Source organism: Dissoconium aciculare, assembly GCF_010015565.1.
Source record: "Dissoconium aciculare CBS 342.82 unplaced genomic scaffold K489scaffold_10, whole genome shotgun sequence".
Lineage (NCBI taxonomy): Eukaryota > Fungi > Ascomycota > Dothideomycetes > Mycosphaerellales > Dissoconiaceae > Dissoconium > Dissoconium aciculare.
The window spans coordinates 1022559-1034991 of record NW_022984960.1 but is presented as its reverse complement, the minus strand read 5'-3'; the positions used below and the strand labels follow the sequence as shown (position 1 = coordinate 1034991).

General features: G+C 54.3%; 2 protein-coding genes across 2 annotated transcripts; one reads left to right on the top strand and one right to left on the bottom strand.

Moving 5' to 3' along the window:
• Positions 1-5473: 5473 nt before the first annotated feature.
• Positions 5474-7039, bottom strand: K489DRAFT_403401 (uncharacterized protein). The gene is made up of 2 exons (XM_033607085.1): positions 6798-7039; positions 5474-6730 (listed from the first exon to the last, which is right to left on the bottom strand). Exons 1-2 carry the CDS (start codon positions 6850-6852, stop codon positions 5850-5852), a joined length of 936 nt encoding a protein of 311 aa, XP_033457872.1. The 5' UTR covers positions 6853-7039; the 3' UTR covers positions 5474-5849.
• A 328-nt stretch (positions 7040-7367) lies between these two features.
• On the top strand, positions 7368-12133 carry K489DRAFT_323455 (uncharacterized protein; the record flags this gene model as incomplete). Its single annotated transcript, XM_033601699.1, has 4 exons — positions 7368-10193; positions 11386-11666; positions 11780-11921; positions 12017-12133. The coding sequence occupies 4 exons, from the start codon at positions 7368-7370 to the stop codon at positions 12131-12133; spliced, it is 3366 nt and encodes a 1121-aa protein (XP_033457871.1).
• Positions 12134-12433: the final 300 nt, after the last annotated feature.

Here is a 12433-nt window from a genome sequence, read left to right as displayed (position 1 = left end):
CGTTTGGACTCTTCGTATTCGCGTCCTCGATCCTCTTCCACCTTGCGCTCCGCGTCCCGCCGAGCCTGCTCAGCGCGATCGCTCTCGGCTCTCCGTTCGGCGTCACGACGGGCTTTCTCCTGATAGTACGCCTCCTCGCGTTCCTGATCGCGAAGTTTACGCTCTTGTTCTTTACGGTCTTGTTCCGCCGCACGTGCTTGCTCCTGACGGTAAGCTTCTTCACGTTCTTGGTCGCGACGTTTGCGCTCTTGTTCTGCCACACGTGCTTGCTCCTGACGATAGGATTCTTCGCGTTCCTGATCACGGCGTCTGCGCTCTTGCTCAGCGGAACGACGCTCTTCATCCGCACGACGCTCGGATTCTTCCTGTTCGCGACGCTTGACAACCTGCGCTCTGCGCTCAGCATCCTCCTGCTGCGCAATGCGCTCTTTAGCGAGACGCGCCTCGGCCGCCTTGCGATTCTCCTCTTCGCGTGCGCGGCGGACTTCCTCCTGTCGGGTTTCACGAGCGCGTCGCTCGGCCTCCTCCTTGAGGGCGCGGGTAGCTTCGGCACGGCGCTTCTCGTCTGTGGCGGCCGCGGCGGCAGATTTCGCGGCAGATTTCTCGCTCTTGTCCTCGTCGCGTTGCTCGCGGTCGTGACGACGCTCCTGCTCTTCGGTGAACCCGAAGCGCACGTTGGCAGGTTCTTTGGACTTCCTGCCGCTTCCACTTGCAGCGATGATGCCTGCAGTGGCGATAGCAGCACCGCCAATGATAGCTGCGTCACGGGCAAAGGTGCCATTGACGGGGCTGGACATAGCACGACGGAGACGACCGGGGCGAGGCTCGTTAGAGTCAAAGTCTTTCGGACTTTGACTGGTGAATGCGGGTTTAATTGGATTGATGGGCTGAGGTTGTTGAAGAGGTGCGGGACTTGGTCGGCCGAGCATCGGTTCTTGATCAAAGGCCCCAGGCATGGCCGAGTATCGCGACTGAGGAGTACTGAGCGCATCGGAGACTGGTCGTGGGTCAACGTATTGCATCGGCTGCTGCGATGCGCTTGAAGACGAGGTACGTGATGTGGTGACTGGTCGTCCATTTTTATCAAGATACGTTGGTTCGTAATCTTGTCGGCTGGGCCTGATGTTCGAATCGTATGCCTGTTTCGCAGCAGCACCTGTAGCAGCATAGGAGCCAGTGTCCGGGACAGTATTCTTGTAATCTGCATCATAGGAAGGGAGGAACTCAGATGAGTTGCGGGCCTTCTTCTTTTGCTCTTTGCCTCCCCATCGCCAACCCCAAGCGCCAAGTCCGCCGGCGGAAGAGTTGGACCCCATGCTCTCACGGCTTTGGCGACTTGAGAGACGTCTCTCGTGATCGCCAAATGCTAGACCTTCGTCCACGCTGCTCGCATCATCGACATCTGATGGCAGCTCATCTTCCCACTCGTTATCGTCCGAGGACTCCGGGGCACCGTGGCGGCGTTGAGCGTTGGATGAATACTGTCGCTGAGGACCGTTCTTCGAATTGACGTCAGAGCGGCTAGAGCGTTTTCCGACACGCTGGTTTCGTTGAGCGGCGGTCAAGGCAGCTGCGGTGGCTCCAATGCCTGCAATGGTTGCCGCAATGCGCTCCGAGGAAGATCTACGCACAGATCGTCGTGAGCTCTTCTTGCGAAGAGGTAAGCTAGTCTTGCTGCTGAAGCCCTCACCAAAAGCCAGTTCAGAATTGTTCGATGACGAAGATCCATTGCTGAAAGTGAAGAATCCACGTCTCTTCTTGGCATGCTCTTTCTTGGAGCTTCGTCGGCTACCCTCGGTAGGAGAGTATCGACCACTGTTGGATCCGCCAAAGTCTGAGCGGCGAGAGGAGCGGCCTGATGATTGTCGTTGGAGGCCTGAGCGGGAGTCGCTTCGAGAGCGTCTGCGCGAGCTGCTGGCAATAGCCGATGCTCCAAGAGCTGCACCAGCGGCTGCTCCTAAAAAGCTGCTACGGTGACCAGCGGATCGCGAACGAGAGCGAGAGCGTGTCACACGTCGCTTCTCTAGGGTCCCATCTTTACGACGAACTGTCACATACTCGCTTCGACCACTCGAATTGACAACACCATAACTCGTTCGGCGTCGTCGCTCATTTGAGGAGCTTCGGCTACGACGTCGGACGGTAGAGCCTTCGCGATGACCAGACTTGACGCTGTAGGTATCGTCAAAGTCCTTGCGATTTCCGAAAAGAGCGTTCGCTCCAGCAGCGACACCAGCGGCAGCGAGTCCGGCACCTAGGAGACCAGATCGATCACCACTGTTCCTCCGTTTCCGGCTGCTCTCGGATGCGTAGTAGCGGTTGTCCTTGTCCACGCGAGTGCTACCGGATCGGCGGATGGAGTCGTTACTGGACTTGCGGCCAAGGCGTTCATTAGATCGGCGTCTGCGGAGCTCATCGTACGCCTCTCGCTCTCCCGGTTTGTGGAAATGATGTGGTCGTGGCGCATCCCAAGCAGAGGTACGCGGGTCGAAGCAGTACTTGCACACACCAATGTACTCAGTGTACATCTCCATCTTCGCCACATCCTCGGGAGTTTGGATGAGATTGAGCAGGCCGTCCTTGAGTCGCGTGATCGGACCTTTGTGCTCGTGCGGTGCAGGATATTGATCCATAGTGTCCAGGCGGCCAGATTGAAAGCCACCACTGCCAGCAGTATATGGCTGAGGTGAGCGTGGCGGGTTCGTGGCGCCATTGTACATTCCCGAGGGACCTATGACCGGCTCGCTGTGGGAATGTTGGCTCATTCCATACGCGGCGAGACCGGCTGCCGCGGCACCGGCGGCGTAGAGGGGCACACTCGAACCATTGGACTGCTTACCTGTCTTACCTGTCTTACCTGGGGTCGAAGCGCCTGCGTTCGGATACGCACTACTGCTGTTGACCGGTCCATATGATCCTGATGTGTATCCTCCTGAAGGTCCTGATGGGAAGCTGCCTGGGGTTCCTGATGGGAAAGCGCCTGGAAGTGGTGGGTATGTAGACGACCCGGTTGCTTGTGAAGACTGCTGCTGGTACGACTGCGACTGCGACTGGGTCGTGCCTTGAGATTGACCGAGATAGCTGGCACCCACAAGACCAGCTGCTGCCGCAACAGTACCAGCGACCACATTACCTGTTGAAGTCTTGGAAGGCTTCGTGGTCGAGCTCGACGAGGAGGACGAAGTCTTCCCAGTCTTGCCCGGCTTGCTGGGTTTGAAGATGCTCGAAGAAGATGTCGAAGTTTTTCCAGTCTTGCTCGGCTTATCCGACTTGCTCGGTTTCGTCGGTTTAGTGGATGATGAGGAAACAACACCAGCGCCCACAGCTGCAGCGCTCGCCAATGGCACCCCCATGTTATAGAAGTCAGCCGCAGACCCATGGCCAGTATCTTGAGCAGGGTTCGGCACTGCAGAAGCAGTCATAAGATGGGTATCGGGATTGATCCGCATGTTCGGGGTGTGCGGTCGGACTCCCGGCTGTGTGTGGACGGATTCACCCTGATCCAAGTAATAATCTGCGGCCGCGCCAAAGCTGTCCGTCCGGACAGGTTGCAGAAGTCCTGATGAGGGATCCGGTCGGGATATTGGCGCATTCGATGTGTGACCATTCGATTGATTGACCGGGAATTGATAGTCAGGCGCCGGACCGGGCAGACCGCCCGACATCATGGGCTCTTGGCTGAAAGATGAATCAAACATGGGTCTGCCAGGATACTGTCCTGGGAATTGGTCCAGACTTCCCATGGCAGGCAGCGCGCGCGAAGTCTCACCGCGGCTTGATGTCACCTCTGCTCGCGGCGCAGGATCTCTCTCCTTTTCGCGGCGCTTTTCTGAGTTTGAGGGAGCTGTACGCGAGGTTTCCTTCCTTTTCCTCTCCTCACGCTCCCTTTCGCGTTCTCTTTCGCGTTCTCTTTCACGTTCGCGTTCCCGCTCCCTCTCGTGCTCCTTTTCGCGTTCTCTTTCGCGTTCCCGCTCGCGCTCCTTTTCGCGTTCCCTTTCCCGCTCGCGCTCATGACTCTTCTCCCTCTTCTCGCCATGGCTCCGACGACGTCGTTCTCCATCCTTCTCCTTGGTGCGCTCCCGACTTCCTCCACGTCGGCTCTTCCTCTCGGTGCGCGCATCATCGTCGTCTTCCCATTCATCGTCATCGTTGGGAAGCATGCGCAAGGCGCTAGCAGTCAGGCCCTGTCCGCCACTGCGCGAGCTCGAGGCGCCTCCGTATAGTGACTCGCCGTCGTAAGTGCTGCTGGGTCGGCTGGAGCGTCGTCGCTCTTTGGTGTCGTCGTCATCGTATTTGCGCGTTGCGGACGAGACGACGGATTCGGCACGTCCACTGCTCTTTTTGCGATTTGACGAAGATCGTCCTGATGTAGATTTCGCGTCGTTCGCGCCCACCTCGCTCCGACCAGAGAATGCGGCTTTCCACATCTTTGCGACCGTCGGACGGTTCCAGATGTGAGCAGTGAGTGGTGAGGATTATGCGCGTGGCGCGACAAGTTTAACTATTCGTTGGATGGATGGTATATTACAGTCGATTTGAGCGATAGTGTTATTAATCCAACGCGATCATGTGTCGCCGTCGCAATGGTGATCGTAATGCCGTTGGTTTCGGTATTGATCGTGTCGTAAGCAGACGGAGTTGTTCAACATTGCACAAGCGAAAGTCGTCCCGCATGCGTCGATTGAATGCGCCCGCGAAGGCGAACACACGGCACTGCTGCACGATGTGCTGGAATATCGTATGTAATCACTGCATGCAGCTGCAGCTAAGTGTGACTTTTTGTGTGTGCAGCCCGAGCATATAGAGAGGGCTGGTACGCCTGTATTCCCGTTCGTTGTTGTTTATGATCGTGGAAATGGGGTCTAGCGGCAATGAATGGACGGGAATGGCCGCCCGATCGATCCCACCCTGAAACGAGTCCTGGAGGGAATGGAATGGCTGCCCAACTTTGGGCGAGCATGTGTCATCCCATCTTTTGTTGTGGTCAAACAGTAGCGCGCTGGCTGCATGTGGTCTGCGAATTGCCATTCCAGCCACCTTTCCAGGGCACGCTTCATCGCCTGAGCCTCATAACTTTCCGCCTCGGTCCTGGCTGCTATGGAGTACGACAAAACGACAATGTCATTGACACCTGCGGGCATCGACGGAAACACGGCCTGTTTGGGATGCTGGCACGCGTGGCCAGCTAGGATTGGTGGACGACACATGGATTGCTGTTCACCGCCTCTTCGTATTCCGTACAGCTCTCAGACAACCCTATGATGCCAACATAACCCCAGCATCGACCCTAATGTCGTTTCCGCATGGTTGGAACTCATGACAGACACCACGACGAGGCATTTTCATTTCAGTGTCTAGGTACCTACGTAGATAGAAGCCTTTGATCGAAGACTGGTCAATTTCAAGCTGCATTCTCTATATACAGCTGCAACACTTGGTAGATAATACGAGGGTGTTCAGGATATTATCCGCGCTCGTTGCTTCCCACATCTTGGCAGCTGTGCAAGTAAACCTTGGAAGTTGCAACCATTTGTCTCCTCAGCTAGCATGAACATGCAAGCCATCCCGACGTTTGCCACCGCTACAGTACACCACATCGAGGACGAGAAGTTGTGATGTAAACTATTTCAGGGAGGTGGCATGCTCACTATACAGTACTTTCGTAAATAGAAGTACACGAATTACACCTGACGGTAATGATACAAACTTCCCCTAATCACCGACACCCATGCCATTTGCGGTAATGCAGACACGCTGCAACCCATCGCTATTAGACACGCCTGACGCCTTACTATCCCACGCATAATTTCGCAAATCGATGACCGTAGATTTCTGCCGCCAAATACCGTCTACAACGGCGCTCCAAATTGAGCGCGTAACGCGAGAATTTGATCCCGTGCCGAAGGCTCCATGGCATATATCTGCTCCGCTGTGAGAGCCAATACCTGGCGAATGAGGTCCTCCTGACCGGGCGGTGCCTGCGCTTGTTGCGGCGGAGGTGCTTGTGGTGCGGGTGGTTGGTAGGCATTGTGTTGTGTCGGAGGAGTAGGAGCATAGGCATTGCCATACGCTTGAGGAGGAGGGTACTGGCCGTATTGTTGAGGTGGAGGCTGGGGGGGATATTGTGCGGCGACTGGAGGTGGCGGCGCTGGCGCTGCTTGTTGTGGCGGCGGAGGTGCGAGTCCTTGTGACTGAATCAATTGGGCGACGATGTTCGGGTCGACGAGGCCTAGAAGACACATCGCCTGGAAGACTGCGTAGCTAAGTTGCGGAGCTTGCTGAAGCAGGGCGGTTGCTTGTGCTGGATTGCTCTGGCAGAGGCCCTTTAGCTGAGAGATGAAGTCGAGTAATGTGGCTGTAGGTATCGCGGCGAGCGTTTGACTGATGCCGTCGAAGATAGTCACACCGTGAGGTAGATCAGTTCCTTGAGGAAGAGGTGGTAGAGCTGCAGGGTCAGGTCTTCCATTCGATTGATTGTTTGAATTTGAGGGCGGAGGTGCATTTTGACCCATTCCGCTGCGGTTATCATTGCTATAGTCGACCCGAAGTTGTCGCCCATTCAATTCCATGTTGTTGAGATTTCGTACGGCCGAAGAGGCGGCATCTGCATCAGTGAACTCTAGAAATCCGTAGCCCTTTGGCTGTCCACTCTCTTTGTCATAGACCAATCTGAAGCCGGCCACTGTTCCGCATCGCCCGAAGATATCGCATATTTGTTCTTCGCTGACACCTTTGATATACATATGTTAGTCCCAAGCCAAGCGTTCTCTCTCGTTGATTCTGGATGTCGCTCGTACCATATGGAATGTTGCCAACGAAGACCACGCGACCGCCCTTTTCCCTGTTCGCCATGTTCAAGTCCCGCGACGGATCGCCGTCTTGCGTGCCTTTCGTTGAAGCCTCGAGTCGTGAAAGCGCAGACGCTCGTCTGTTTGGTGTTGTATATTACTTCTTGGAGCATATAATCCTCGGTTGTCCAGAATTCAGAGCGCTGTTGGAATGGCAATGCAATTGTGTCTGATATGCAGTCCGTCCAGATTTGCGACAATATCAAGTAGTTGTTTCTTCAACACATTTCAGTACTTCGGCGATGACGTGCACGGACCTTCGCGATCGACTGCGGAAGAGCTTCACGCGACACAATTATTGTCGGCGATGTCATACGTATTTGGACATTTGCAATTTGGTAGATCCGAATCATCGGCAATCTCTTATCCAGAAGGCTCGAGCGAATAAATTGACGACATCATCCGAACGATACAGAAAACGAACAATGGAATGACAGCGGACGCGCAACGTCTGGTGATGATCAACCTCTCAAATCAGCAAGCCTGGTCATGAGCCAGAGCGATCGCCTTTCATAAATCATGTTCAACTTCACGCCGCTTCTAGGCGCACAATCCGCGTCGATCGCATCGCAATCCTTGCTGGAATTGGACGGAGGAGTCAAGATACTGGTCGATGTCGGTTGGGATCCCGCATTTGATGTGAAGACACTCCAGGCTTTGGAAAAGCATGTTTCAACACTCTCTTTGATCTTATTGACCCATGCGACAATCGACCACATCGGCGCGTATGCGCATTGCTGCAAACACATACCTTCATTCAACAAGATTCCAGTATACGCAACTACACCAGTCATAAATCTTGGACGGAATCTCCTCACCGACCTCTACTCATGCGCACCACTTCTGACCTCGATTCTGCCATCCTCTGCTATTTCTTCAGCTCTTGTCTCGGATTCAACGGATCCTTCATCGAATATCCTTCTTTCCTGTCCGACTGCCGAAGAGATTGCATCATATTTCCATGCCATAAACCCTCTGAAGTACAGTCAACCTCATCAGCCAATCCCTTCGTCTTCCTCGCCGCCTGTAGGCAATCTCACCATCACTGCTTACAGCGCTGGTCACACACTTGGAGGGACAATATGGCATATTCAACACAGTCTCGAGAGCATCGTATACGCTACCGATTGGAATCAAGGACGAGAGAATCTTCTATCAGGAGCAGCATGGCTTGGAGGTGCAGGTGCGGAGATTATTGAGCCTTTACGTCGGCCTACCGCTTTGGTTTGCAGCTCACGAGGGGTTCAAAAGAGTGAGACGGTATCGCGGAAAAAGAGGGATGAGCAGTTGGTGAGCCTGGTACGCGACACTATTGCTCAGGGCGGCAAGGTTCTGATCCCGACAGATTCGTCGGCAAGGGTGTTGGAATTGGCGTTTGTGCTCAATCACACCTGGAGGGAGAACATCAGCGGACCTCATGGAGCGACATATAAAGATGCCAAAGTCTTCATGGCTAGCAAGACGGGCGCCAGCACAATCAAGCAGTTGCCGAGTATGCTGGAATGGATGGATGATGCCATTATTCGTGACGCTGAAGCCGCCATGAATAAGGACAAAGGCGATGACAAGGTCCTGAACTTACTAGACTGGCCGTATGTGAAACGCATCGAACGAAGGAGTCAGCTTGATCGGGTTTTGAAGCGGGCACAACCCAGCGTATTGTTGGCGGCTGATGCCTCATTAGAATGGGGATTCTCACGACAAGCTCTTGAGAGCGTTGCTGGGGATTCGCGAAATCTCATCATTCTTACTGAACTCGATTCAGCTCAAGACAAAGACAGTTCCAGCATTGCACAGCAGCTAAACGGACTGCTGCGGGAGACTGCACATATTGAGAGCAGCAGCGGTGCAAGAATCGTCAACTTGGACGGACAGCAGCTGCAGTTAAGGACCGCATCCACCGAGGCTCTCGCTCAAGATGAGGAATTGTTGCATCAGCAATTTCAGGCGCGACAAAGGCAAATGCACAGTAACTTGCAGGGTGACAATGCTGCCAATGACACAGCCATGGCAGAAATTGCCGACGATCAGGCCTCAGACGACTCTGAATCTGAAGATGAGAACGACGATCCAGAACACCAGGGACGAGCGTTGAACGCATCCGCCCAACTGACACAAAGCAACAAACGGAAAGTCGGACTCACTGATGCCGAACTGGGTATCAACGTTCTGCTCCGCAGCAAACATGTACATGATTATGATGTACGAAACAAGCGTGGCCGAGAGAAGATGTTCCCGTTCGTCGCTCATCGGCAAAAGGCGGATGACTTTGGAGATATCATCAAACCGGAAGAATATCTCCGCGCTGAGGAACGTGATGACGTCGACGGAGTTGACATCAAAGGCGGTGCGGCGAATCAAGAGTCGCTCGCTCTGGGTCAGAAACGCAAATGGGATGACTCAAGGACTGGCGTCTCCAAGGAAAAACGTGCGCACAAGGATTCTCCGATCAAGAAACCTCGAACGGACCGACAGCCTGATGATATCGATGCGCTCATCGCTAGAGCGACCGGCGAGAGTGGCGAAGGTGCCGATGCTGCGAACGGTGCCCGAGCGGGATCCGAAAGCGACAATGAAAGCGAAAGCGATTACGAGCCTGATGACGGGGCAGATGATGTGCCGAAGAAAGTTATATTCACTCCACGAACGCTCAGCTTGCAGCTGAAGGTCGCCTTTGTGGATTTCGCAGGTCTTCACGAAAAGCGGGATTTGCAGATGTTGATACCACTCATACAGCCACGGAAGCTGATCCTGACATCAGGTAACGCATCCGAAACCCGGACATTGGCGGATGAGTGTACACAGCTTCTAGCTGGCGGCAACAAGGCTGTGGACATACTTACGCCGGTGAATGGTGAAACCGTAGACGCTAGTGTGGATACCAATGCCTGGACCCTAAAACTCGGCCGATCACTGGTCAAGAAACTCCTGTGGCAGAACGTCAAAGGTCTCGGCATTGTTGCTCTTACTGCCCGGCTCGACGTGGAAGCCATTGAGGACCCGGTCAACGCCGCGGACGAGAATGTCAAGAAGAAGATGCGCCTCATCAAGGGTGAAGCAGAGGGAGACGAGCACGACCTCACACAGGGGAACCCAACCGACGAAGCAACATCTGTGGCCCCTAAGAACACCGCCGAATCCATCAAACCCCTCCCCTCCATCCCAGTTCTCGACGCCCTCGACAGCACCACGTCCACCTCCCTCTCGACTTCCACAGCACAGCGCCTCACCACCCAACCCGTACACGTCGGCGACCTCCGCCTGGTGGATCTCCGCCGCATGATGTTGGCCTCAGGCCACACCGTGGAATTCCGTGGCGAAGGCACTCTCCTCATCGACAGCACCGTCGTCGTGCGCAAATCCGCTTCTGGGCGCATCGAGGTCGAGGCTGGCGCCGGAGGGCTCAGTCTGCCGCCTTACCGCACCAAGGAGGGCCAGGGAAGCTTTTTCGCGGTGCGGAGGATGATCTATGAGGGACTTGCGGTCGTGGCAGGAGTGTAATCGTCTATACATTTTTGCTTGGGAGGGAGGAGTTGTACACCATGGATGCGCTGGGCGAGTGTGATTTGGAATCCCGTGATGATGCGATGGAGTTTTTGGAGGTGTCTTGTGTATCATATCACTCACATGATTTGTGTGATGAGAGTGTACTGCTTGTTGTGCGAGCCCGCCTACTGTACAACGTTCGAATCGCCGTCGTTCACCAATTTCGGCGAAGCGAAGTCAGCACCTCTATATGCCTCTAACGTAGAACGCTATTTCCACGCGAGCGCATGGGCAGAGGTCGCTCAGGACTGCATGATTCGATCATGACTGTCTGCACCACCCCTTGTCACTCATTAGACGATCACCCGGACGTCGTTCCCAAGGCAGCAGGAGCCATCGTTTTGATTCGGCCTACACTGCAAAACGCCCTACCCGATGCCAGCGTATGGGCTGACGTCGCTCCGGGCAGCATAATTCGATCACGACTACCTGACTATACTGTAGAATGCTCCCCTCGTGTCATCAGTGTACGGGTCGACGATGCCCAGGACAGCATGGTTCGACCGCGACGTTCGGAGCATTTATTTTGTCTTACATGGTTATGGCTCGATTGGGCAGGTCGAATGCCGGCGCTTGATCGGGTCATGTTGTGGATCGAATTCTTGTACCACCCCACCCCTGTACTTCCTTATCTACCTATGTAGGTAGCTACGCTGGCAAACTTGTCCTACGAAGCCAGGAGAGAATCAACTCTCAGTAGGATAATACGCTGTCTACTTCAGCGGTGTGCACAGCGTTTTCAGCATTGCAGCAAAGACATAAAGCTGGTCCATCGCTACTGCCAGGATGAAGAACATCTTTCCGTTCTCAATGATCCATCCTGCAGTGAGCTTTCTTCGAAGGAAAGCACCGCCGACAATACCCCTGACCAAGCCCCAACCCTCGGTATATAAATTTCAGCAACCACTACCGCCGACCACGACAACACATGAATTTCTCTACCTACCAGTGGCGTGCTGACGGCGGGTATCTCCCTCCTGCGGGACACCAGCCGGCCATGCTCTACCACGGCGCCCCACCGCCGTACGTCGCGATGCAGTTCTACCCGGCGAACACGTTCGTTCCAGTGCCTCCTCCCGGAGCACTCGCTCCGAGCCCAAGACCGCCTCCGCCCATGCCGCAAACGCTCATTGCAAGCAGAAAGCGGAACCCAAACCACCCACCGGCGCTGAGACCTGGCATGAACTACATGTTCGGCCCGGAACATACGCACCTGCACATCTTCGGCAAAGCATCCAAGATCTGGAAGGACAGATACCACGGCCAGGCCCAGTAAGCACCCTCCTACAATCCACCCGGTGTAGGCGAAACCCCTCATCAGCATGATTTATTCTTTTCTACTCGTCGAAAATCCATTCCTCGAGGCTGACAAGACTTTCCCACAGCAAATTTAAGCAATTCAAAGTCTCGACCACCCTCACTGTCCAAAATGTCATCTCCAACGTCCTCAACAACACAGATCCAGAGTACTGCAAAGGCTGGGCGGTAACGGAAGTCACCGAACTAGGTTCGATGGTGTGGAAGAAGGTATGTCTTCCGATTTGTATTTCCCTCGTTTATTCCCAAGACCGACGAGTTTCCGAGACTTCTGGGTGATAAATCGGATGCTAATCATCGTGCAGGGTTCGCAGATCACGTTTTCAAGCGACAAGGCGAAGAAGACGCTCAAGGACGTTGGTTGGGATAGTTCCCGTGGTGTCGGCCGGCCTCCGGTTTGGTTGGTTGTTCACCAGGTCTGAACCTTCTGAGGAACCTTTGGTCGATCACGATCATGAATCTTGATGAATCTTGCTCGACCTATTATCTAGGCGTTTTTGGCGGAATTTTCTGGGATCGATGTTTTCAGGAGAGATTTCGGGTTCGACCTTTTGGAAAATCTTGGAAGGAATTTTTATCTTATCGGCGGACATTGTTTCATTTTCATCCTTGAGAGGGATTGTCGGCTGTTACGATGTGTTGATTCCTGTATCTATTGGGGACCATGACAGGTTCAATCAACATGCTCATATTCTTGAATGAGAGATTCAAAAGAAGGTGCA